This window comes from Drosophila elegans, unplaced genomic scaffold, assembly GCF_018152505.1.
Source record: "Drosophila elegans isolate 14027-0461.03 unplaced genomic scaffold, ASM1815250v1 contig_476, whole genome shotgun sequence".
NCBI classification, from domain to species: Eukaryota; Metazoa; Arthropoda; class Insecta; order Diptera; family Drosophilidae; genus Drosophila; species Drosophila elegans.
This window is the reverse complement of record NW_024545863.1, coordinates 24951602-24978616: the sequence shown is the minus strand read 5'-3', so window position 1 is coordinate 24978616 and position 27015 is coordinate 24951602. Positions and strand designations below refer to the sequence as shown.

The 27015-nt window shown below is 42.0% G+C and overlaps 5 protein-coding genes across 9 annotated transcripts; 4 read left to right on the top strand and 1 right to left on the bottom strand.

The window, feature by feature from the left end:
• The first annotated feature begins 233 nt into the window (after window positions 1-233).
• On the top strand, window positions 234-3961 carry LOC108136945 (zinc finger protein 501). Of its 2 annotated transcripts, none has more exons than XM_017258425.2 (3): window positions 234-1327; window positions 1403-1882; window positions 2048-3961. In XM_017258425.2, the coding sequence occupies exons 1-3, from the start codon at window positions 700-702 to the stop codon at window positions 2569-2571; spliced, it is 1632 nt and encodes a 543-aa protein (XP_017113914.1). In that variant the 5' UTR covers window positions 234-699; the 3' UTR covers window positions 2572-3961. The 2 variants fall into 2 exon arrangements, with proteins under 2 accessions (XP_017113914.1, XP_017113915.1); XM_017258426.2 differs by having other exon boundaries at window positions 1970-2083.
• A 180-nt stretch (window positions 3962-4141) lies between these two features.
• Window positions 4142-19004, bottom strand: LOC108136826 (oxysterol-binding protein-related protein 8). 4 transcript variants are annotated; one of them, XM_017258237.2, is made up of 10 exons: window positions 17811-19004; window positions 12639-12740; window positions 9527-9576; window positions 8865-9011; window positions 8556-8787; window positions 8056-8292; window positions 6834-6994; window positions 6593-6771; window positions 5337-6527; window positions 4142-5265 (listed from the first exon to the last, which is right to left on the bottom strand). In XM_017258237.2, exons 1-10 carry the CDS (start codon window positions 18247-18249, stop codon window positions 5031-5033), a joined length of 2973 nt encoding a protein of 990 aa, XP_017113726.1. In that variant the 5' UTR covers window positions 18250-19004; the 3' UTR covers window positions 4142-5030. The 4 variants fall into 4 exon arrangements, with proteins under 4 accessions (XP_017113726.1, XP_017113728.1, XP_017113729.1 ...); XM_017258239.2 differs by lacking the exon at window positions 12639-12740 and having other exon boundaries at window positions 17811-19003; XM_017258240.2 differs by lacking the exons at window positions 12639-12740; window positions 17811-19004 and adding an exon at window positions 10279-10543.
• Window positions 19005-20120: 1116 nt separating this feature from the next.
• LOC108136827 lies at window positions 20121-21450 on the top strand. Its single transcript, XM_017258242.2, has 3 exons — window positions 20121-20322; window positions 20752-21124; window positions 21186-21450. Exons 1-3 carry the CDS (start codon window positions 20158-20160, stop codon window positions 21347-21349), a joined length of 702 nt encoding a protein of 233 aa, XP_017113731.1. The 5' UTR covers window positions 20121-20157; the 3' UTR covers window positions 21350-21450.
• A 531-nt stretch (window positions 21451-21981) lies between these two features.
• On the top strand, window positions 21982-23384 carry LOC108136674 (odorant receptor 67a-like). Its single transcript, XM_017257997.1, has 4 exons — window positions 21982-22835; window positions 22876-23065; window positions 23120-23275; window positions 23331-23384. Exons 1-4 carry the CDS (start codon window positions 21982-21984, stop codon window positions 23382-23384), a joined length of 1254 nt encoding a protein of 417 aa, XP_017113486.1.
• Window positions 23385-24781: 1397 nt separating this feature from the next.
• LOC108136675 (odorant receptor 67a-like) lies at window positions 24782-26220 on the top strand. The gene is made up of 3 exons (XM_041709175.1): window positions 24782-25638; window positions 25944-26109; window positions 26167-26220. Exons 1-3 carry the CDS (start codon window positions 24782-24784, stop codon window positions 26218-26220), a joined length of 1077 nt encoding a protein of 358 aa, XP_041565109.1.
• Window positions 26221-27015: the final 795 nt, after the last annotated feature.

Sequence of the window (27015 nt, the reverse complement as noted above, 5' to 3'; positions counted from 1 at the left end):
AAAATCATAGAAAACCACTACTTGTAAGAGGTGAACGAAAAATAAATAACCCATTATAATCAAAGTTTATTTAATGATGTTTCTAATATGTAATTTATTAACAGCCCCGCCTTAAACATAAAAAAGCTAGATTGCCATCTCCGAATGCACAGGACTAACCGATAACTGCTATCGGGCAACCCACCGATATGCATATTCTCGCTGTCGGCCCTGGTCGGCCGTTGGCCGATTAGTCGATGTGCGGCGGGGGTGCAGCTCTGGCCGTTCGCCCATCCCTGGTAAACCACGCCAGTCATTTTTGTTTTGATAAGGATACGGATACAAAAAGAGCGTGGCCTGGAAAAATTGCAGAAACGGCGGAGAAAGCGCCCTAAAATCTAGCGAAAGCGGTGCAAAGCAAACAGTGGGCGGTGCGCGACAAAGTGGGCGCGCATTCGAGCATCCCCAAGAGCTACGTGGAAGCGGAGCAGCGTGTGGAAGAAGAGGAGGAGAAGAAGAAGAAGAAGCAGCAGCAGCAGCAAAAGTACACAGAAGTGCAACCAGACGGCTAAAATAACAATAGTCAAAGAAGGCCCAAGGAGCGTGGTGGCGGAGGAGGCGGCGGCGGGGCAGGGAATGGCCGAAGTTCGTCGGTGGCTGCCATTGTATAACGCCGATGGGCAGACTATAGATCCGCGCTAGAATCCAATCTCGAATAAGATGCATCTGAACCATGCGACCGCCGCCACGGCGGCCATGGCTAACTATCAGCACTACCAGCTGCCAGCCTCACATGGCGGCGGAGCCAATGGTGGCTCCGGACCGGGTCCCAATTCCGGCCAGCAGCAGCCCACCACCCTGGCCAGCCTGCAGCAGAGCCCCTTTGCCCTGCACCAACTGACTGCCGTGCAGGCCATCCAACATCCCACCCACCAGGCCATGCTCCATCCACAGCACCCGCTGGTCCACCTGCTGGACATTTCTACCACCACGGCGAATAGCGGTAACGGCGGTGGCGGCAATCACACGCCCATCTCGCCCATGAAACAGGAGGTGCAGAGCGTCATCAGCGAAGAGGAGGTGGTGGTGGATGATCCGCGCAAGAAGAAGCAGTGCCACGTGTGCAAGAACAAGTTCCGGCAACTGACCACGTTACGCAACCACATGAAGATCCACACGGACGAGCGGCCCTACAAGTGCAAGCACTGCGACAAGGCCTTCCGCCAGATCTCGACGCTGACCAACCACGTGAAGATCCACACCGGCGAGAAGCCGTTCACCTGCAACATCTGCGCCAAGGACTTCCGCCAGCAGAGCACCTTGATCAATCACATCAAGACGCACAAGGGTGAGTGTGTGGGCGCGCCATCCAGATGGAGCTAACGATTTAACTGCCCTTTCTCGATTCGTTTCCGGGTAACAGCGGCGGAGTCCAGCACGCCGACGTCCCTGCTGAACTACCAGCCGCAAACTGGTAGTGGCAAGCACAGGAAGTCGCAGATGCACCAGGTTTACCAGCAGCAGCATCAGCGCGTCCAAATCTCAAAGACCCTGTACTCCGGCAGCTATAGCTCGCCGGCGGCCGAGGAGCTGGTGAAGCCGTTCCAGTGCAGCGTCTGCAAGCGCCGCTTCCCGCAGCTAAGCACGCTGCACAACCACGAACGGACCCACATCGATCCCAAGCCGTACAAGTGCGAGACGTGCGACAAGTCCTTCAGTCAGCAGGCGACGCTGGCCAACCACAAGAAGATCCACACGGGCGACAAGCCGTACACGTGTTCCTACTGCCACATGCAGTTCCGCCAGCAGAGCACCCTCACCAACCACCTCAAGACGCACACGCACCAGATCGCGCCTGGTGGCGGCGGAGCAGGAGGCGGCGGAGGCGCCGTCACAGCCACAGGTGAGCCGCTTGTGTGTTCGCCCTACCAATGAGCCGCTTTCTGTTATCACTGTGTGCATCGATTATTAACGCTCTTCCCTAACGAAGCTTTTATTTAAATCTTGTACGCATGCCCACATCGACAAACCATCCAATCAACGCCAACTCCGTACCGCCAACCTGCAGTGGATCACTCAATGCCCGCTCCCCTGGCGCCCGGAACGCAGCAGCTGACGAGTGGGCTGCTGCCAAACAACCTGCACGGCAGCACGCCGAACATCATCCAGCTGGACCACCATCCGCTACTGCATTTCCTCGATGGCAGCACCACGGTCAGCTCGGTGGTGGCCACGGCGGCGGCCAACACTAAGGTGGAGCACTTCCAGACGGGCGGGTCACCGCCGGGCCGCGTGACCGTGGTGGGCAACATCAACATGCTGAAGGGCGACAATCCGGACCGGCCGTTCGGCTGCAGCGTTTGCCAGCGGTTCTTCTCGCAGCAGAGCACTCTGGTCAATCACATCAAGACGCACACCGGCGAGAAGCCGTACAAGTGCAAGATCTGCGAGGTCAACTTCCGGCAGGTGGCCACGCTCAACAACCACATGAAGATCCACACCGGCGAAAAGCCCTACAACTGTTCCTACTGCCCCAAACAGTTCCGGCAAAAGAGCACGCTGCAGAACCACCTAAGGGTGCACACCTGCTAGACCCAATCCCGATCCAGATCGCGACGCGATCCAGGTCCGCAGCCAGCCAGCCAGCCAGCCAGTCGAGCAGCCATTGAGGAATAGTGCAATATGCATGCCACATAGCACATACACTTATAGATCGCATATACGGCATACGAATACGATTACATGAATACTATATTTGAATATATACTCGAAAGTGTTATTTACCTGCTGTGCAGAGCGCAATTGTATGTAACTATATCGTAGAGAGCTGATCCACATGCGTGTCCAATTGTAAATTAAGGCTAGCCGTATTCGCATAAGCCACGAATGATATGATACAGGGTGTTTAAGCCTAAACTTTATTCTATTCTTGAGTGGGTCGATTTGAGCCATTGCAAAAATGTATCTTTAGATGCTTCTAAGCCGATTAGCCTAGAGAGTTTTTATATTTTACAAGCATTGATGTTCTTCCCTTTTTAAAACTCCATATTGTAAATTATACATAGGAATAATTCCTGGTTTTGAAAAAGTAACACATACGAAAATTTAAAATAAATTAAACCGACACCTAAGTCTTTTATGTTTTACACCTGTTCTGTTGTAAGCCAAACAAATTCAGTACATTATCACTTGGTCATAGCTAAAAAATAACCTTAATATTTTCTTTCTATACAAGATTAGTATTTCCTTTACAAGGAATTTGTTTTATAAAGAGGAATCGTTATTATTTTATGGTAAATTTTCGTCACTCAGGCGAAGTGGTTTAGAATTGTCAAAAAGATTGCTTCTGCAGCCAAGCATATTTCTGAAACAAATCGATCCACTCCAAATCTATCTCCACTGCAACTGTTGTCACCCATGCCCCCAGTCCCCTCGATCCTTACCAATTAGTTCCGAGTATCGGCTTCTCAGCTTTCCTCGTCGTGTTAAATGTTAAGCCCGCCAGCAAAGTAAAGTAAAATAATTAAAAGTAAAACTAGTTATTGCTATACTGTGTGTAATCCCCGCCCGCTCTAAACTTACATAAGGCGTCATCGGAAGCGAAACAAACCGAATCGAAAAAAGCAACTATTTAAATAAGTGTACTCTTAGCGCATATTTAGCAGCATCTTCTACTCACATGACTACAAGCGGAGCAAAGGCGATCGCATAAATAATCAATAATACATTTAATGAACGAAGGAATGAAAACCGGGTCGCTTATAGAACAAAAACTTAGAAAACGGAGAGACAAGAGTCCCTAAATTAAGTGAATCGATGAGAAAATAAAAGAAATCGAGTAAAACCAGCTATAAATTGAATTGACAGAGATCGATCGTAAATGTTGTAGAGAATATATAGTATATATAAAAATATATATAAACTACTTGTAAATGTAAGCGAAGCGAAAAGCTAAAACAACAATAAAACATGCAAAACAAAACCTTTTATGTATATTTCTATTAAAACGATTAGCATGGTGCTTAATCGAATTTTACCGTTCAGCTTATCAGCGCAACTTGAGATAAACAGTTTGAAATTTTGTTTTTTTTTTTTTTACCTTGACCTTTAAATTAAATAAGTAATTTTATCGGCAAAAGTATCGGAAGAAAACACAATTGTATTGATTTGAAAAAAGGGAAATTTATTAAGATTTTTAGGTATGCAGGTTTAATTTGGGAAAAGGAAAAACAGGTCGTGTATAAGAGATATTCTAGAATAAGTAATTTTATCGGCAAAAGTATCGGAAGAAAACACAATTGTATTGATTTGAAAAAAGGGAAATTTATTAAGATTTTTAGGTATGCAGGTTTAATTTGGGAAAAGGAAAAACAAGTCGTGTATAAGAGATATTCTAGAAGTAATTATTGCAAGCACTTTTGCGATAAATCTCTACGGTATGTTGCACTGTGTGCAAGTGGTGTTTAAGGGATATATAATCTCTTGGGCATTGTATTTCTTTCATTTTTACCCTAAATCGTGTCATTTAATAATTGTGTTTAGAAGGAAACGGAAAACCAAAATTGCCAACAAATAGCATCGGTTAAATTGGAATTTTTACGAAATCTGGTGCATCTACTCGTACGTATGTGTATATTTATGTATATATATATATTTATATATATATATCCGACATCCTAACCTAACCAGAGGGCCTAACTTGACTAAAGAGTTCCCAGGGATACATGGGGAATAAACTTGCACATGGACGTTGCTTCAGGGAGAAACTTGGATTGTTACTTGGACTTACATACGAGAAACACTTAATCTTATAAATAGTTCGTGATTAGAATTTCTCACAACGGATGTTCTAGCCACGCGCCTCGGTCGGGGTTTAAATCTCTGGCAGCGTGCAAAGGCATTTGAGTAGGACCAAATGTACAATTCAGTAAAGCATATACATACGTTGTCTGTACTAAGGGTGAGTACACACATATATATATATATATATAAGTTATCTAGAGGTTGACCAAAAGTTTGCTTAAGCCTAAACCAACAGTGACTCCGCCACTCTACTTGAACAGCCAGCGCAGGATCAGGCTGAAGGTCAGCCCGATAAGGGCGTAGACGAGCGACTTGAACACCGTCGACTGCGAAACGCCGCCGCCCAGAAAATGATGCGACTGCACGTTCATGCTGCTAGACGGTGGCGAGTACTGCATGCGCTCCAGGCGCTGGCTGATCTCGTTCAGCTGTCTGGTGTGCAGCTCCAGCACACGGTTCACCTGGTCCACGGCCAATGCGAGTCTGAAATCAGGCGTATTTCGATTATCGACGATCTGTTTCGGAATGTCATGTAACATCAATGATCTACTCACTGCTTAATGGCGCTGGACGAACTGCGCTTCACCGCTCCCTGCGGCGACTGACTGGAGTCGGAGTTGGTGTCACGCGGTGCCAGCACCAAGCTCTTGTTCTTGGCCTTGCTCACCGCGGAGCCCGGCTGTATGGCCTGTCCGGCCGGCGATTGTCTTTGGGTGCGGGAGAGCGTCTCGAGGGAGCTGCGCAGGGGATGGATCATTTCGGCGCCGTGGACAATTGGCACCGACTTGTGTCGCGTCTGGGTGAGCACCTTGAACTGGCACTCGTACTGGCGGACATCGTTGCGCGAGTCCCAAGGCCGCAGATCGGCGTACTTGTACAGCCACTGGCCGTAGCTGTCCAGCTCGAAGAGATCGGGCATGTGGATGGAATCGGTGCTGACCCGCTCCTTTGCCTCCGCTCGCTGGCGCTCTTCCAGCACGGTCTTCTCCTCGGTGGCGGCCACCTGATCCTCGCGGGCAATCGCATCGGACACGTGCTGCCACAGGCGCTGCGATTCGTTGGGCTCCTGCGACTCCAGCGGCACCATGTGGCGCGTGAGCCGCTTGGAACGCGTCTCGGCATCCACCTTGAACAGCAGCGATTCCTCGCCCGTCTTGGAGTCCTTCACGCGACACTCCTTGTCCCAGTGGCCGTTGATGGTGGCCAGCGTCTCCTTGCCCAGCTTGATCTTGCCCACAACCACATTGGTGGCATCGGCGCCGCCGAGGAACGGCTTCAGCTTGAACTCCAGCTCCGTCCTGTAACCGGTGTTCTCGCACTCGATGTTTATCTTGCCGCCCAGCTCCATGGAGAGCGTGCCCATCAGGATGCCCTTGCAGTGGGCGTACGGCGAGTTCGCCGTGTAGCACTCACCACGCGGCAGCAACGTCATCGTGGCAGCGCCCTCGAGCACCGCCGAAGTGCTGTTGCCGTAGAACTTCGATTTCGCCAGGATGGAGCAGGTGATGCTGAAGCCGTCCTCGCGGTTCGTCACGTAGAAGGCCGACACGGGCGGATGGTGTGAGACCTGCTCCGCAATGTAGAAGGTTCGGCTGCCGCTGGGATGCTGCCAGAAGCACCGGAACCGCTCGCCCAGAATCGGATTGTAAGGTTTCTTCAAGCCCTTGGGCTTCTTGTAGAAGCTGGACAGATACCACTGCACAACTAGCTTCATGCGCGTGAATGCATCATCCTCCTGCACGGCCCTGCGATCGAAAAGAGATAACTAATAAGTTGTAAGGAGATGTAAGGGTTATCAAGTAGCACCCACTTGGAGAGCAAGTCCGCATGGTAGTACGAGTCGGAAAGCTTGTCCAGGAATGAGCGCGGCTCCAGGATAAACGTGGGCAGCACTACCTTGCTCAGATCCATCCCCGGTCGCACCTGCTTGACAATGCACCAAATTAGGCTCTTGTTCTCCTCTGCCAACTCCTCTACCTGCTCCCCTTGCTGGAAGTAGATATAAGACCATCGTTTAGTTGGGGACCAATTGAAGTAACGCCATGGCTTGCCTCGCCAAACTCCTCCTCGGTGATAGGCACATACGAGGTCTCCTCGCACTGCTGCTCGACGGCATCATCCTGCGCCGGCTCTGCCGCATCCGACTCAGATTCTGACTCCAGACCAGACATGACGGCATTGGGTGCTTCATTCTGGCTATCCGCGTCCAGATCTGAAAAGACATCCAAGCCGATGAGATGAGACTGTCAAAAACAGTTTGCAAATCACAGACATTTCTCTAGCAGCCTGAGTCTGGCGAAGATCAGAGGACTTTTGTCCACCTGTCGCTCGCGCTCAAAAGCAGAATACTGTGAATGAACTGTAGCACTAAGATTAACCATATGTATGTGTAGAGCGAATTGTCGAAAAATTGGGCTCCCTATGCCAGGCGGTGAGAATACAAAACACGAATTTTGAACAATTAATTCCACGGCTACTATGACGTCTAATTATCACTAGCTAACTTGGAGGGAAAACAATTTGGAAGAGTTTTTAAGCGAAGTTTGAGATTTAAAACTTAGTACGCACATCAGGCTTTTGTTCGATAAGAGAAAATTGATATATAAAATTATATTTAGTTTTAATATTTGTAATTAAATGTTTCTTGGTTGTTTAAGCAATGTGACCCCATATTTTGGATTACTCTAAAGTGTCTCATCAAAATGTCAGAATAAATGTTAATATTGTCAAAATCATATCTTGTTGCAATAAAAAAAAAATAATAATACAAATGTCTTCCAATTCAATTTCCCACAACATGTTAATGAACCAACTAAAACGACAGCAAGGAGGGGGCTTTTTCACCCTTGACGTTCAGATGAAAGCGCGGCAGCACTAGGCAATCGGGCGGAGCGCTCACGGGCCGCAAGCCCGTCTGACAGTGATCGTAGTCGTTGTCATCCTCGTCGCTGGAGCTGCTGTGGCACAGGGTGGCTCCCAGGGACATGGACTTGCTCATTGGGCTCAAGTGGCGTCGCTTACCCTGAACCATGCCCATCAACGCGCCCATACCCATGCCCTGCTCCACGCTGGAGGCATCGCTGTACGAGGTCTTTCGCTGCTCTGACTGATGACCGAAACGCGGCAGCCGCTTGGTGCGCTCCCAGTTGCTAACGGCGCTGCTGTAGAGCTGCTGCAGCAGTGGAGTGGGTGCCCGCGAGGCGGACAGGCTGGTCTCGGAGCGCGTGGTCTCCAGCTCGGACGACGGCAGTGCCAGGAACTGCGCCCACTTACCTTGATCGTTGAAATGCTTCTCGTAGTCCGCCTCCGACCATTGCGTCTCATGCGAGACGGGCAGCGGTTCACCCACATAGCTGGACGACGGAGCCGTTCCCGTGCTGCTGTTGGTACGCAGCAGCAGGGCCGAGCATCTCAGGGACAGCTCCAGGGCATCCATCCAACACTTGCCGGCCGCCTGGCTGGGAGCTCGAAAGATCAGGTAAGCGGTTGGCAACGGTTGGACAACGGCACCTTGGGGAAATAGTTAAATAGGTCATTAAAGAGATTACAATTTAATAATGAGAAATACTTTAAATTATATTTTTAAATAATAAATCGGATAAAAAAATAAGCTTATTATAGTATTATAAAGATAATTAACTTGATAAGGAACTACAAAACTTAGTTAAGTGCTTTGATACACAATTAAAAAATATATTTAATATTGAGCAGTATCAAACCCTTCATTCTGTTGTTGCAAAAACCAGAATAGTTATAATTTCAACTAAATTTACCAATGGTTTCCTTGTCAGGTCCTCGCGGCGCCCAAATGGACTGCTCCAGGGGATGGAAGAGTTTGAAGCAGAAGCCATCCTTTTTGCTGGGCCGCTCGATCACCTGGCACGAGGTGAGCATCACCGTGCCCACCCAGTGGCTGCTCTTGGTCTTTTGACTCTTGTAAATGAGCAGCAGGCCAGGCTTCAGCACACACCAGAGTTTCGTCCAGGACTTGAGAGTTCCTCGAACCTAAGGGATACATCAATTAATAAAATATAAAAATAATAATATAATAATATAAAAAATAATAAACATTTAAAGCTAACCTTAAGCCAATCTGCCAGCACTATAACCGCCGGATCTTGCAGCGAATTCATCAGCTCGCTGGCCACTCGCTTCTTCTCCCTCCTGTAGTTCTTCCTTTGGGCCTTGTATGACTCTTTTCTGTTAAGCTTTGCGGCATCAGCAGCTGACTGTTGGCAACCAAAAAAACAAATGGATTAAACAAAGTTCAAGTATTTAATACATTGCTAGCAGTAAACCTTTTTCCCATTGCAACAGTGAAAAATATGTAAATACTTAAAATACATTGATGTATTTCGTAATAATTTTGTTTGGTGTTTTTGGGACAAATTTTTGCCAGCGGTTACGTCAAATGTTCGGCAGCAATTGTCTAGTAAGCTTTTAATTTTCTAAGGCAAAACTCGATGCGCACTGTTAATCTAATTAGCATTTATAATTTGCTTAGCTGCCGGATAAAAGTGAAAAAATTTGTCACTTTAGTGGCGGAATGTGACACGTGGTGTGTTCCGAGCGCAGACCTATATTTATTACTTTTTATCACACCGCCAGCACATCGATTATAACTAAATTAGACAACAACGAACCGTGGCGGCTCTTATCTCTGCCCTCCCCATAAATAACGCAGATTTAATGTTCGGTTCAACAAATCAAAATTAAAGTTAGGTTTGCGTGTGGGTTTACTTGCCTTATCTGCCAGATTGCCATCCCGACTGTCTGAGGCCCAATTGGCGATTCCTGTAATACGAAAAATCATAGTTTTGTTTTTGTTTATGAACTAAGTATCATGGGAGTTGGGTGTGTGATGTTTATGGAAAACATGATGATTTGAATTCCGAGAAGTTTCTAATCGATCTAGCAATGAAATAGTAGGTCCCTTTTTGTTTTTGGAAACTTTTCCATCGCCTATTCACGATCAAAAAAAACGAGTCCAAACAAAAACACAACAGTGGGAGGAGCGCGAAAAATTCGAAATATAAAGAAAGAACTACAACAAGAGAAGGTAAACTCGCACCGACAATGTTTCAAGGTGCGATGGTCGAGGGGCAGGGAGGTCCGAGGGTCAGCGGTTTATTTATTTTACAAATATGTTTTATTTAATTTCGCTAGATACACAGGCACACACACACACACAGCACAGCACAGCACAGCACAAACCCATCGCGAAAAAGATTCTCTGGGTCTTGAGGTCTCGAGATCTCGAGATCTCTCGTACATTGTCAAGTGTGTCGCACTTGCACTTTAATCATCGGCCAACTGCCGCTGCCCTCGTGTCTTTCGCATTCTTATTAATTATTTTTATGGCTCGGCTAAAAATAAAAGCCTCCCAAAAGAGCCAGTCTCACTTAATATGCAAAACCACACATAGCGGAGAAAAAGAAAACTCAATGAATTAATTATAATTTCCTTCGAATTATGGGTTTAATAATTGTCACTTGCTTTGAAGGAGATTCATGACCAGACACCGCTCCAAACTGCGTTTCGAATTTGTTTTTCTTTTTATTTTTGCATATTTTGTTGTGTTTCGCTCATTCACGTTTTACAGGGCGGCACTACATGGCGTATGCGTGATGCGAGAACCGATTCAGAGACGCCGACCTCTGCTTGGTTTTTTTATTTATTCATTTATATTTTCTTGTTTTTCTTTCTGCTTTTCAATTTTCTGCCTGCCGCTCGTCCGCTGGCCGCTCGCCGACTGATTGAGATATATTGAGTCTGCCCGAAACGCGCGCACAAAGCACAAAAACACAACAAAAGCACCAGCGGCAAATGACAAAAGCACCGTGGCAGCGCAGCAGCAGAGGCACAGCCGCGCCAACTACAACAATTATCTGGCTTTCGTCATATTTTTGACAAACAAATGAAAAAGATATAGAAAATATTTGCAAAGCCAAATATCTCAAAGTGAGAGGATCATCTCTGTGGCCCGCCTCAGTCGTTGATTCTGTCAGCAAGTTTGTTATACTCATGCGTGGATACGTAGATACGTAGATACTTTGTGTGCTTTTTCTGCCCAGATAACGATATCAACGCTGACTGCGCTCTCTTGAAATTAAACCCACTAACGGGAGAGCGGAAAACAACTGCCGGCAAAATCTATGAGGTAATTAGCAAGTCTTACTGATATATGATCTCATCTTCAAGACAGATGGTTGAAAGTAAGTAGAAGTAGCCCCTTTAAACGGCGAAATTTTTATGTTTGCTCACGATAACTTAATCCGAACCTACCCCAACACAGAGATTTAATTTTCGTGTTGAATTGATATTTTTCTAAATTTTATTGTAATTACATCAGCACCCTTTTCAACAGACTAAAATTTATCAAGGCACAACATATTTCTTTCAAGTCTTAAAAATTTCAAAAAGTTATAAAACATTTATGGATCTTGTTAAGATAATAGTTATGGGGACCTTCATTAACTGTTTGTGTTTGTACTTTCATGTTTGGACAATGTTCGATTAACAACATATGAATGTTGCAAAGTCCAAAGAAGCACCTGGTAAATATATCACAATTATGTCAGTCAGATAAGCCTCTTTAAATGCAACATTTAATATTCGCTTAGGCCAACCATAGATAGAAATAACTTCACACCTGTTAATGTTTTGTAGGCCGTAAGAAGAAGAAGATAAAAAAAAAGTCAGGTGTGCATAGTTGATATCTAAATGTTGGCCATTACTCATCACTGAAATCAGAACATGACTGTGAACCTTATCAGCCATGTGGAGCTGTAGATAAAGGAAAGTGTTAAACCGACTGAGAGCATTGTATTTGGCATATTGATGGTAACTCAGGTCAAATAAATCTTGCACAACACGGATGAGTCATTGACTTCTCTAAAACCGTAGGGAAAATCCTTGACTTTTTCATTACGTACAAACCGATTGTGGTGCTTTTATATGTATATGTCCTAATTATGTCTTATCAAGGTGCAGAAACTTTCAGGCTGTAAAACGCTTATGAGTGTCATAAATGCGGTGATAAGATATGATTGCCATGGCAAGCAATTATCCAGGATCCTCAGCCACATCGGGCAGAAGTTGAGTGGCAGGGCACTTTAAGTATTATTATTAATACTCTCGCACCGAACAATCGCAAAATCGTTTGATAATAATGCGCCAAAAAACAATAGCACAAAAAGCGCAACAAAAGCTCAACACATAAATAAAAGGCGGAATGCGTCACACCAAATTTGGAACGCATGGCTGGGTGGCAAAGGGGATTTCTTGGGTGGGGCGTGTTGCCATATAGGAAATGCATACAAATGCGCCTTTAGCCAGGTTCTATTTAGTGTGCGGATCAGGTGATAATCATGAACATTACGAACGAGCTGATTGTGTAACTAAAAGCATAGCTAATGCCAAAATTTCAAACCTCAAGTTGGCTAAATGATGATTGTGTTCAGGATCGTGCCGATCGAGTAAGTCAAAATAATTTTCTTATTTGCGATGATGAATGGAGAAGTGCTGCGGATGTTGTATAACCCAATAACTGATCGAAAGTGGCAATCTATAATTAATATATTTTGTGTGCAGTACGGGCGCTGGACATAATCATTAACATGCGGATCGAAATGAAAGAAAAGCTAAATAAAAATTGAATAATCAATTGAATGATCAATGAAGATTTTGGAATTGCGCTGAACGAAAATATCAGTTTATGATATTAAAATAGAATGATAAAATATAAGAGATTATAAAGTAGAGGAATGTTAATGGCATTTTATGATCGATTAAGTGATGAACTACGTTTGTTCAACTGTGCTGAAATTTTCATTTATTTTTTTTTGGAACTTCACCTGGCGATGATGGCGCCGGACTGTTGCTCAAACTGTCCGTGGACGGAAGTTTGGTCATAAGCACTTTTAGCGAAGGTCGCCTTTTGAATTTGAAATCGAATACTGGGGAGTTGTTAGCAGCACATAAATATATATACGGGGGAGAAAGAGAAAGCGAGCAGTATGTATATTGATATGTTATATAGGATTTTAGGCATAAAGATTTTAGGTCACTGGTACAGACAGTTTTAGGAATACGCACGACACATACACACCTACAAACTTTCACATTTATGTTATTACTACAACAAAACGGACACAAAAACACATGAAACACACAGAATTCCATACCAATAGTCCTACAAATCCAAAAATGTAAGTAGCATAAAATTATTATAAAATTAGGATAATTTAAACAAAAATATATAAACACACAAAATTGGTTAAACAGTAGGGTATTTATTACTATTACTATTTCTATGCAAGCTATTCAAAGAAATAAGTTAAGCAATATTGTTGAAACCATAAAGTTAAGTTCATTGTATTATAGTTGGGAGTGGGAAATCCTTGACAGGACTAAGCCTTAAGCCACTTAATCCAATCTAGCGTGAGGAAGCCTCGACGCAACGCCTGCGAGCACATCCATTACCATTACGGCCTTAATTGTCTGCCATCGGACATGGAAGCTCAGCACGCAGCTGAAGGAGGCGCCCGCCTGGCTGGTGGCAATTAAGATTGCGTTGGCGATGGCGATGGCGATGCTGATGCGGATAGCCGATAGGTTCGAAGAGACAATGGAGTGCCCTGATTGATTTTAAATAAAGCGCCAGCGCCTTGCAGGCAATCAATTTACGCAATTAGAACACGCCTCCGTAGTTCGAATAGTTCAGAGTTCAGCTCAGAGTCGTTACCCACATATTGGCCATGCGCTTGGGGAAATAGTATTAAATCTTTTGTGGAACATGTGATTTTTAAATTGAACCCTAATGCAAAATAAACATCAAAACAAAAGTTTTAAAAGTACTTTATATTTTGAATATTATTTGCGACAGTAAAATAAAATTGTACAAGTCAATATACACTAAAAGCTATATGCAACTGTATAATTTTGTCTCCTTAGAATTAATACTTTTAAAATGTAATTAACAATAAATGTTTTTTTGACAGTGTCCTTTCCTTTTGTGAAAAATTAGGGCCAGGGTCCAGCAACACTCCCCTTTGCGTGTGGCAGCGCAGTAAATTCCCGGTCAAAGGATGCCATCTGATGCAAGAATGTGCAGCACTGAAAGTGCAATTCTGAGTTACCCGCTGGGCTTGTCCAAAAATGACGTCATATTTGGCCACTGAATTGGCGCCGCTCTAAGTGACCCCCAACCTCAACGAACCCACAACCAAGTTTATTTTGTTGCTTCTTTTTTACGTAATCCAATTACAATTTAGTTGGCCCTCAGTTCGAGCGCGTGTGTTTGGGGTCATTGGAGAAACACTTTATGGTGTGAGGTCGGTCACTGTACATGTGACCTATATAAAGACTTCATATATAAACTTCTCTCAAAATGTGCCCGAGATCAACACAAAATAACTCTCAACTATTACCCTTTGCCGTCCTAGCCCTTGATCTAATGTTTTATTTATTACACGGTAATTTGCCCAAAAGCATACTATAAAATATTCATCGAATTACACACCCACACACACACTCACACACATTTACACAATTTTCGGAGAGGAACGGAGACAATCTAGTGATTCGTTCAGTATGCAAATGCAGATGAAAATGCATTAGTCGGCTGAATTCTTTAGTACACATGGAAAAAAATATAATATCAGCTCTATACCACAAACATTTATAGGATTTCTTTAACGAATGTTAATTAATAATTAATATTAGATATAGGTAAACCTGTTTAATGTTTTTATTTTAAAAATATGGAATCATAGCAAAGCCATATTTGGTGGATTTCAATTCTCGGTCTAAGTTGCATATCTCGTCTACTTTCCCTAGCTCACTTTTGACCTTTTGAAAAGGAAGGCCATTTTCAGCTGACCTACTACTCATCCTTTCTTTCTATCTGCTTTTTGTAGCTCACTTAAACTTTGGGGACTGCAGAAAATGTTGGTGAAAACAAAATCTTTTTTTTTTTTTTTAAACTCTCTATCATCCCAGATTTAAACTAAGAGATAAGTTTTTATTTAATTTTTTTTTCATCTTTAGAAATGACAACTTGTAAAATGAACTGCTTATTTAAAAGACAAGCTTGAGTTATAAAATTGTTTTTAATCTTTGATCTTGGTCTATAATTTTAAATAAACTTTTACTGTTACTACAAATACTTTTAATTCGCCCTATTTTAGCATTAATAACAAATAGAAATGCCATATCCTACAAAGAAATCAATCACTTAAGCTCTGACTAGCCCAAAAACGAAGACATCACACAAATTGCAGTCATGCATCGATTTTTCTTCTATTTTTTTTGTACGCAGTTTCCCCATTTGCACATTAACAATTCAATGTGCCATAGAATACCTAGAGCGGAATAGTTGAGTAGGGTGGTGGGGTTTTTACCTGTTTGGCAGGTGTTCGTTCTTCCAAACATTTATGACATACGGTTTTTCGCACACCTTTCCATGCGGATACTGTTTAATCGCGCCCACTGTGCCAACCGCCCCGGACAACAAAAATAAACAGCAAAAGACGAGGCGACTACAATAGTAATTATAAAGTCGCGTTGGACTGGAAGGTGGGTAAAAGTGTGAGTGCTTGTGTCAGCTAATTGCGTATATATGCAATTTAGGGTGCAGTAGGGTGGACCTTGGGTGTACGAGAAACTTAAAATACCTAACAAAGAAAGTAAATAAGCTAGCGGCGGGCAAAACTTTATAATAAAGTGGGTGTCAGAGCAACAAATACTAGTTGCTAGGGATTAACAAATTATGGTTTGATAAAAGAACCGTCAAGTAAGTTTATTTAACCAATGCTTAAACCTTTAACCTTAACCTTGATTTTATATAGTCTAAACACATAAAGGTCCACCCTTATTTACACCAATTTTTAAATGTATGTTTGGAGATAGTTTTCAGATATGTATATATATTTGGGCTATAAAGTAATACAGCATGCGGAAAAAATTAATGACAGTTGCACGCAATAAACAACAGTAAACAACCACAATGACATCAAAGCAAATGGTGCGTGTGCAAAATCCCATAGACCGATGTTGTTACCAGGTAACCCACCTAGCCATCGCAACCCCCAACTAACAGTGTACCCATGTCCCGGTCGATAAAAACCAAAATTCGAATGCCAATCGATAAATCGCATAAAATATGAAATTGACAACTTGAACAAATTTTAGCTAACGACTAAAAACGCACTAATTGCAGGTACATTTAACAGGCCACAAAAGCTTTAATTACTTAAAAATTTAACCGAGCTACTGAGAACTTAGTCATAGTAAAATACTCATATGCAAATCGATAAAAATGAATAGAGTTTCTCAGAAATAATTGATGTCTAGCGTTATCTAACAACTAAAAAGCTAGGAACTTTCTTAATTTAGATTGCATGTGTAAATGTTGGTTTGCTTTATTAGAAGTCATTTTAAAGCAAAAATAAATACTATTGTTTAGTGAGGCCTTACACTACACCGTAGGATACGTTTAGCCATAGCGTTAATTTTAACATCATAAGTATGATCTCATGTTAGAACGAGTAAACTTAATTAAATGCCTGACACAACGTCGCATATTGCCTTTTTTGACATAAGCAATCGCTTGGAAAGTGAAGGGAATATCTAAAATAATTCCTGAGCTAAAAGTACGTGATGTCATCCCTATGGGTTGATAATATTTAAGGAATTTTATCAAAAAATTTCGGAAACTACTAAATTTCAACGAAATACGCTTATATCAATTCTAGGGAAAATTCTGTTATTTCCCTATGATTGCCAACAAATGCGGGCTAACTTAATTATTCCAATAATCGGCACAAAGAACTTAATTACTCTGCTAAGTGATACGGACTGGCAGATGAACATCGCCCCTTGGGATCTATTACCTAGGACCCAACTGGTAAAACATGGAAATTGACAAACCTTGGCCGTGGGTTTCCGCACAGGTGCAAATGGCAAGCGCCAGTTAACCAAATTGACATTCACATAGCCCCAAAAAGCCACCCCAAAATATACAGACTAACAAGTAGCCTAGCAACAAACCAGTCTGACAAAAGAGTCAAACAACTGGTATGTAAATCAATTAGCACTAGCGACTAAATCTCGCATGAATGAATGGGTCCGCAGAGCGGAAGCGCGCTAAATGACGAACAAAAGCTGAGTGTTAAGCGATAGCGTGGCCCCTGGGATCGAGTGGGATTACGGATGGATGGGGGTACGGATAAGCCGGCAAGCGGCTGATGAATGAACAGGAATTTTGAAATGTGAGCAGCAGCAAAATCAAAACAAGCAAAGCACACAGTACACAGTACACGGAAACGAAAATCAAAACTGAAAACCAGAAGTAGACAATCAGATCGAATGAACAAATGCGGTCAAACCAAAAGCTCTACAAAACTCTTAATCAGAATGTGTTTATCTTTTAATTTATTTTTTTTATAGCCTTATAGAATTGATAAAAACTACATACTTTCTTTGTTTGCTGATATTATATATTATATTTATTCTAACTGAATAAATCAATTCATTGATTGCTTGTATCTTTATTGAATGATGCTTCAGTTAATACAAGATTAGATAAGATAAAAATGGCTAAAAATTTGTACTGTGTGTTAGAAAAAGCTCTGTAGATTAACTGTTCAAATTCAGTTCAGATCTAGAAATTCACTTTTTTTTTCTAGACGTACTTCAGCGAAACAATATCAAACATAAGCAGAAAAATAGCAAATGGTAAGACATCTAAGTTTAAAACTCTTATGGGGAAATTCGACTCATTAATCAGCAAAATGTACTTGATTTGACCGATTATGAATGAGTTCTTTTGTGCTATTTTTTTTGACCGTAATTGTGTGAGTGTTTGTGTTCTGGTGATAGTCGTTTGCATTAGATTCGATTGTGAGTGATCGTATCGCAAAGTGTGGAAGAGCGGGACAGAGAGTGTGAGTGACATTGAGAGAGTGAGAAGGAGAACGACAACGAGATGGGCGGGTAAAAGGGGGGATTCAAGGGGCCAAACTCACCTGTCGATTGACGCAGTCCCGCGCTATTTGGTGGCGTTATACTGATCCCGCTGACGCTGCTGGCGGCTCCAACACTAACACCCAGCGATTGATTCGATGCACCCATGGAAAGTCCAGAGGGGGTCAGGGCGCCTCCACCACCGCCACCGCCCCCAGCCGAGGGCAGGGGCGCCTGCAGTTGCAGCAGGTGACCGCCGGTGGGCACACTGCTCGATTGTTGTTGCTGTTGCGGTGTTCCAGGAGTGGAGTGCGAGTGGGGGGTGGAGGGGGCAAGAGTATCCCCTCCACCTGCATGCGATTTAGCACTGTTTATGCGTATGGGGGTGCTGCTGGCCCCCCCGCTGGCGCCAGGAGCGGGGGCTGGGACAGCAGGGGTGTTCGATGAATTGATCGTTAATGGAGCATTACTACTGGGCGTACCGGGCGTTGCGGGCTGCATGGCTTTTGATCACTCAATTATTGCACTAAATTAAAATTCTTTTCTTTTGTGGTTCTTCTTTATTTGTTACCCCCTTTTATTCTTTCAATCAGCAGGCATTGCTCTAATTGTCGTTTTCACGAATACACGTACAAACTCCCCCACTCTTTCACACACACACACTAAGGGCCGGACGCAGGCCAATTATTGATTTTGTTTTAGCCGCTCAAGAGCTTGAGCCCCTTTCGTTTTTTTGCACTACAATTTTGGGATTCTTTGCAGTCTTTGGGGCTATTTGGTTCAATCGAAAAATAAATTTAATTTAACATTTAGTAGTGCAGTTCGAAACTATGTGTGTGCGTGTTACTAGAAGCGTATCCAGCAGCTCAGCTGGTCAGCATGAAATGTGAGTTTGAAAAAAAAGCCACGTAACACGCTCTCTAGAGCCTTTTTTTATTTTTGTCGGTACCAATTAGTGGCAAAGAAGTCACTGCTACTAGCAATAACGCCAATACTAAAGACCAAGCTAGTACAATTCTAACACACACACTCACACTTGTCACACACTTTTTTCGATTTTCAATTTTCGTTTTCGTTTTTCGTTTCGCGGCTCTCTTTCTCTCTTTTTCACTTGTCCGCTCTCGCTCTTGCTGGCACGGTCCGGCGTCGCTGGCGATTCGCGTTCAATTGAAACTGAAGCTGCAGTCGTCCGTATTCAAAAAAGCTAAACTTGTTTCTTTTCGCTTTCGTATGAGCTCATCCACCACCGCTGCTGCCGACGTCACCACCCCCCCAAACCATCCCACCCACAAAACAGGCGGCGGATTATTTTCATGACGCTGCCAAGACGCTGGAAATGTAAAAGCTAAACAAGCTTTTCGTTCTTCTTTTACTTCGTTTGTTTTGGGGAGGACTTTAACAAGCGTGGCGCCAGCTGTTTTGTTGCCCAGCCCTGGATGCGGTTTACCAGGGATGCAGTTCAGCTCAACCAGGGTTGCGCAAAGTAAATGTCATTGTCAACTCAAAGCTTAGGGTGGGAGTAGGGTTTTTAAATTTTGTTTTTGATCATTTTTGTTGTCTGTCTATTTTAATATCTGTTCACTAGTACCAATTTTTTTTATTTAAATATATAAAAAAATAACAGATTTTATTCGTGTGTGTGTAACTATAAGTAAATACAATATTGCTGATTTTTCAATGAAAAGTAAAACTATCGACTTTTTATTAAATTTTGAAATATCTTATCAAAATTAGAAATTGTCTAGTTTTATTAATGAATAAAGTTTCATTTAAAGGGAATAAATGCATAACCTTTTTTAAAAATGTGTTGATTTCGCGGAAAACTGAACTCTGTCCAAACTATGAAAATATTTCCTTTAACCGCGCTGCTGTTTTTTGACAAGTTAATAAGTTCGTAGTGAAGTAAAATGAAATTGGTTGGTATAACATCAGTTTTATATTTAGAAATAAAAAATAAAACCTTTATATATACATGCCCAGGTATAAAGGCAATCACCGAACGATAAGAAGTTAACCCAAAACAAACAATCAATGGGCAATACTTGAGAATTCTTAATCCAATAAACGAACTCCAGATTGCACGAATGTGATTAGGGAATTAACAATATCTCTTCCTACTTATTGTAAGTGGCATTCCTTACGACCGACAATTTTATGAATATTTCACTATGCCAATCGAAAGATGCTTATCCGTGGGCCTATCTGGAGTGCTGATTCTGCGGATTTTGACCGGTACGAGGAACTGCAGTTGTTATTATTTATACTGCGTGTTATCACTCCTGGTTATCGCCATGAGAGCTACTGTAAAACTCTCGATCCAAATCGGAGTGATAAGTCGGAAAGGAGCGCATATAAAACCGTGGGCGTCCATGCGGGTGGCATTGTGAAAGTGAAAGCCAAATATACGCCATGAAGTACCTGCTCAGCGTGACCTTGTTGTTGGCCATTGGTCTGCAGCAGATCGATGCCCACGGAATGATGCTGTCCCCGCCCAGTCGCTCCTCCCGCTGGCGTTACGACGGATCCGCTCCTCAAAACTGGAACGACAACGAACTATTCTGCGGCGGCTTGTATGTGAGTTACGGATCTCCAGAATGGGAAGCTTCTTCTACATTGACCATCCCCACAAAAGTTTATGTTGTAAAAGAATGGATATGGATTGCCAGAAATCAATTGTAAAAATTAGATACTTATGCTAAAAAAGCTAAGGTTTCTTTTTAAATAGGTAGCTTTCCTAACCTTTTTCAGTTTACTTTTATTCATTTTATAAATTAATCAACTCTAGCCCACACAAGACACATCTGCTAAATTATTTAGCTAAGATTATAGGATCCTTGTTAAAACTAAAATATATATATATATATATATATATATATATATATATTATATATATGTATATTATACTTTCAGCAAAATTGCTATAATATTATCTCGATTTACCATAACGAACATTATAAAAGCTCCTATGCATGTTAAATAAATTACCAAATTTTAAATCCATAGACCCAATCGAACAACGGAGGTCGTTGTGGCCTGTGCGGCGACAACTTCTTGGATGGCCAGCCCCGTGCCAACGAGATCGGAGGTAGTATCGGCGGAGCAGGCGTGGTGACCAGGAGCTACGCGGCTGGCCATGCTATCACCGTGGGTGTAAAGATCACCACCAACCACTTGGGCCACTTCGAGTTCCATCTGTGCAATCTGGATGTCTACGGCGGCGAATCGGAGGAGTGCTTCGACCAGCACCGCCTGCGTTTTCCCGATGGCAGCGATAGATTGCAAATTGGTAGCCAGGCTGGAGAATTCGATGTGACAGTTTTGCTGCCAGAGGGAGTTACCTGCAGTCACTGCGTTATCCGATGGACCTATGTGGGTGGTAAGTATTTTAACAATAAACTCGTGCTTCAGTAGTTAATCGAGTTTTAAATATATTCCAGCCAACAACTGGGGCATTTGCGATAACTCCGGCAACGGAGCCTTGGGATGTGGTCCCCAGGAGACCTTCAAGAACTGCGCCGATGTGAGCATCAACTGGGGTCGCAATTTGGTCAAGGAGCTGGTCAGTGGAGACCTACCCGTGGCTCCCATTGAGGTTGTCTAAAAACCCAGTCAGCTAAATTACTAACTGCCAATTAAGTCTGAAAGTGCTAAAAGCCAGAAAGTAACCAAAGTTAAATAAAGATCTGAGCATTATAAACGGTATTTATTATTATTTGTGATATTCATTAATTTGGAAAAGAGGTGGAGAGGTGTTCAGGCAACCGACGAACTATGTTGTAGTTTTTTACCAAAGTGCAGTTCCTTTATTTTTTTGGCGACCTTTCTATTTGTTATTCTTATGTTTGTCAGCTCGAGGTCAAGTGTTTCTTGGTTTTTTTCGAAACTCTTTCTTAATACGTTTCCTTTTTTTTTATTGCTGTACCAAAAAAGCCTTAATTGGCTTACCGCAAGCAATTCACATTGATTTTCAGCTACACTGCGAAAAAACAAACAAAGTCTCTATCCCAAAGATTTGCATGTAAAATCGTAAAATAATAAAATAAACTTAAAAAGGAATTAGCTCTTGTAACTTAATTTTTTTAGTGTGTTTGTTTGTTGTTTTGTCTAGTATGAGTCCTTCGACTAGCTGCATTTTTGAAGAGAAACCTTGCGGTTTAAGCAACTCGAGTGGACTATATAAGTCATACAAATTTGTCATTATAACAAATTGTAAGGTCGAATCAATTCGCTGCGATGGCTAATTTTATTAAGGAGAATATTTTGGCTGTAAGGACCAAGTATCAAAGGAAGCCGAACACCGGATATCCTGTCGTAGAGGACTTCCTGAGGCCAGCCGTGGTCTTCTTTCATTCTGTGGGTGTGGATCCCTATGAATCGGACAACAAACCCGGTCTCGGACTCCATATATATTTCGCGTTCCACATAACCAACCTGTTCTTTGTTTGGGGATCTTCGATAGTGTTTGTGGTGAACTCGGTGCGAACCAACAATATCAATGATTTCCTTGGAACTTGCATGGTGGTGGGCTACATCACTTTTGGCAACGTCGGCATCCTAAAGATCTTTGCTGTTAAAACTTACAGGCAGGGGATGACCAGTCTGGTGCATCGCTTAAAGTCCTTGTTTCCGCCACCAAACGAAAAAGAGCAGGAGCTTTTCGGCGTGAGGCGCCATCTGAAACGGTGCATCCTCGTATCGAAGGGATTTGGGTTTCTTTTGGTGGTGATGGCCATTAACACAAGCCTTAGCCCCTTTGCACAATACGCCATCCAACGTTGGTGGCTCCACTTGCCGAACCCCATGCAAACGCTGCCATTTGTGTCCATGGCGCCTTGGGATTGGCGCGACACCTGGAGATTCTATCCGACCTATTTACTCCAGTGCATCGCTGCCTACTCGGCCACTTGCGGATATATATCCACCGATCTCATGATGTTCGCCGTTGCACTGCAGGCTATCATGCACTTTGACAAATTGGCCAGGGATCTCAGGGAATTCAACACTCAGAGACATCGCGATGGTAGGGGATCTGACAAAGCTCTGAAGGAATTAAGTTCTCTGATCGCATACCACATTCAAATACTAGGGTCAGTAAGCTCAGGAACTTTGAACACCAATATCTTCCAGACTTGTGAGCGCCATGAACGATGTCTTTGGAATTCCATTGCTGTTGAACTTTCTTAACTCCTCGCTGCTCGTCTGCAATGTGGGATTTCAGTTGACTATGGGCTTCAGCTTGGAGCAGGTCTTAATTATAACATCGGCTCTTGTGGAAATCTACCTCGTCTGCTTCTTTAGCCAGATGCTGATCGACGCGGTACGTTATGTGTGTTTCAACTTAATCTTCACTTATCCAATATGATTTTTGCAGAGTAATAATGTTGGCTTTGCTATCTACGATATGAATTGGATGGAAGCGAAACCCCGATTCCGAAAAATGCTTATTTTTTTGTCTATGCGAGCGCAGAAACCCGTCTGTCTAAAAGCCACCGTTTTCTTTGGAGTGTCTATTCAGACTATGAGCATTGTAAGATACCGACACCTTTAGCATCTTAAATCCATTCAACTTTACTCCTTTCCAGTTCTTGCAAGTGTCTTATAAGTTCTTCTGCGCCATTCAAATGATGTATCGGTAAAGGAATGTGCCGGGTTATCTTATATTACTAAATGTGCAATTTGTTCTTAACGTTAATCACTTACACACTAGCTTTATCTATTAAATATTTAAATACATAGAATGGCTTAAAACGAAGCAATATTAAAAATCTTAATTATGTATGAGCCGATGGCCACATAAAGTAATTAGCATTATTTTGTTAAGGCGTTTTATTTTCAATACAAAAAAAATAAAATATTATATTAGATTACAATAAAAGAGTGTGTTTTTATTACTCAAATAAAGGTATATGTCCACTTGACCCTGCTTGCTCTGCATCTACTTAGTTCTTAATAATTAATTTCAATTTATCAAGCAAAGTTGTGCCAATATAACACATATGTCTAACCACAAAAGTGTTCAAAACGAAATTTGGCCCACACTGAAAAGGTCGGAACGTTCACTCAAGGGCTAAATCAGGGTATACATAGCGAATGAGTTGATATTTCCCAAGATCCACCAGCCCTTACAAACGCTTAGCCATTTGCTTGCACTCAATGTTCCTATTATCCTCAAAAAATACTTTCTAGACTATTGTAGTTGCCAAGCTGGGTTCAAATTTGGATTATTATCCGAATGCTATTATCTGCTCAGTTAAAATACTTTAAGCTTATTGGATCAGACCCTCTTAAATTCTTAGCCATGAATACAATAATATTTTACACTTTAGTTTTTTTTTTAGTTTTTATATTGTTATGAATACAAAAAAAAACAAAAACAAGAAAGCTTACAGATAAATTAAAACTGAATTTAATCATGGACTGGGTAATGGCTTATTATTATTATCTGACTGCAAGAATTCGTAGACAGCTTTAAAACTGAGAGACTAGTTTAGGTAGAAACGGGCAGAGGAACGGATAAACGAGCATGGCTAGATCGACTATCCTAATGATGCTGATCTAGAATATATATACTTTAAAGGGTGGAAAATGTCTCCATCACTACGTCGCACTTCTAAGTGAAATAATAATACCCTCTGCAAGGGTATATAAAATTGGTTTTTCTACCCCCGACCTCAACCAAATCCTAGATCCGCTACTGACCTATGACTTATTACGTTACACCTGAGCAACCACAAAAATGTTTTGTCGAAAAATACCTACGACTCTACACAAAAAAAAAATATCAACTAAATCAAAGATTTATTTTGAATTGCTCAATATTTTAATTGCAAATAAACCGAAGATTTGCATTTTATATATAAATATAGTTACTGCCGAATATTATGAAAAGTTCTTTTAATTAAGTAAATAAGTAAGTAAAAAATGGTTTGTTTTTTAAGTGCATGCAAATTTGTAGTTTTGCGCTACGGCTGGACTATATAAGACCTAAATTTTAGATGGCACACAATTGTGAAGTGAAATCCACCTGATAAACATGAAGGTCATCTTCCTTGAAAATATGTATTTCAATAGAAAAATTGTGCCAGTAGTAAAGCCGAAGAAGGTGTATCCTGTCGCCGAGGACTTCTTAAAGCTGGCCATGATTTACTTTCGTTCAATGGGTGTGGAACCCTTCGAATCGGACCACAAATCCGGCCTTGGAACTCATCTGTACCTTGTGTTTCACGTAGTTAATCTGATCTTTGTCTGGGTCTCAATAATGGTGTTTGTGATTGATTCCGTGCGAAGCGACAAGAGCACGGATTTCCTTAAGATTCCCATGGTGGTGGGCCAAATCATATTCGGCAACGTGGGCGTCTTAAAGATCATCGCTATTCAATTGCAGAAGCAAAATCTGACCAAGTTAATGCACCATATTTCGAACATTTTTCCACAGCCCATAGAGAAGGAGCAGCAGATGTTTAGGGTAAAGATCTATCTGAAACGCTGCCAGCTTATCTCAAAGCGTTTTGCTTGTCTTCTGATCACTATGATTACCACAAACAGCCTGTTTGCTGTTCCGAAGTACGTCATCCAAAGGTGGTTGCTCCACGTGCCCAATGTCGAGCTCAACCTGCCCTTTGTGCCCATTGCGCCTTGGAGTTATCGTGGAACATGGAGATTTTTTCCTACCTACCTGCTCCAGTCGATCGCTGCTTACACATGTACTTGTGGCTGTGTATCTGCCGATCTCTTGATGTTCGCTGTGGCCATGCAGGTCATAATGCATTTCAAAAGACTGGCCAGGACTCTCAGGGATTTCGATGTTCGGGATCATCGCAATACCAGATGGGCTGAAGAGGATCTAAGGAAGTTAAGATCCCTGATTGCGCGGCACATGGAAATATTAGAGTTAGTTAAGCAGGGAAAAGAATTGACGATTTAATGAAATGCCCAATCTCTTTCAGAGTCTCAAACGTGATGAACGATGTCTTTTGAGTGCCTTTACTCTTAAACTTTGTAAACTCTTCGCTGCTTGTCTGCAATGTGGGATTTACGTTGACTCTTGGTTTCGTTGGCTTGGAATATATCTTCAAGCAGGTCTTAACTATGATTTCGGCTCTAATGGAAATATTCCTATTCTGCTATTTTAGCCAGCTGCTTATCGATGCGGTGTGATAAGTATGTTCTAAAGTATATTCCACTTGTCTTACCAGACATTTGCAGAGTAATGGTATAAGCCTTGCTGTCTATGAAATGAATTGGATGGAATCCGACCCCCGATTCCGCAAAATGCTTATTTTGATGTCTTTGCGGGCCCAGAAGCCCGTCTGCTTAAGAGCCACCATATTCTTGGACGTGTCCTTTGAGACTATGAGCATTGTAAGATTCACTCACACTTAGCATCTTAAAGATCTATTTGAATTTATCCTTTTGCAGTTCATGCAAGTGTCTTACAAGTTCTTCAGCGCCATTCGGTTGATGTATAAGTAAACGTAAAGTAGATTCGTATTTAAAAAAAAAAAATTAAATGTGTGGACTCCATGGCGTCGAAATAGGTTGACTCTAAAAGGATATTTTAGTTTTGTGTTCTTTGAAGCTTACAAGATTTTGTATTAATTTAATAGAAAAGAAGGTACCATCGGTGTATTCTTTGATTTTTAGCTGCTATTATAAGCTGTGTGGGCTAAGTAAAATAAAATCAAAATAGTAGGTACAGCCTAAAACTATGCAAATATCAACGTTAGATTGATATTTTACTTGTATCAATATTTCATTTTACAAACAACAAAGAACATTTGTAAAACCACGAAAGTTTTCGCAGTATATCTAGTAGGCCAAATATTCGCCATAATAGCAAAGCCGGCTTATCTTTTTTTTTATTTGCAAAAATTATTCTTATGTTTAAGTATATTAATGTTAAAAATGCCCTATCTTAACCATTTAAATAAAGCTATCAGCAAAATTCAGCTTAGGATTTTTTTGATTTATTAATCATTTTTGCTGGATGTGAATATATATTTTATTGTAAAGTGTTTTTTGACATGTGCATTAAAAATCAAATGGCCCATGGATATTATTTTCTTTTTAATTGTTTTTTTTTTTCTAATTTCATCTTTTCTTTTCTTTCCTTTTGAAACCAAACAACAACATTTGTGGTTCAAAATATGACTGGATATCCTTTTAATAACGATCTTATGTTATAAGTAAATAGTATAGTACTTGAGACACTTCAACCTTGGTTAACAAGTTTATTATTATTTCTTAGCAATGAACTCTTATCATAAT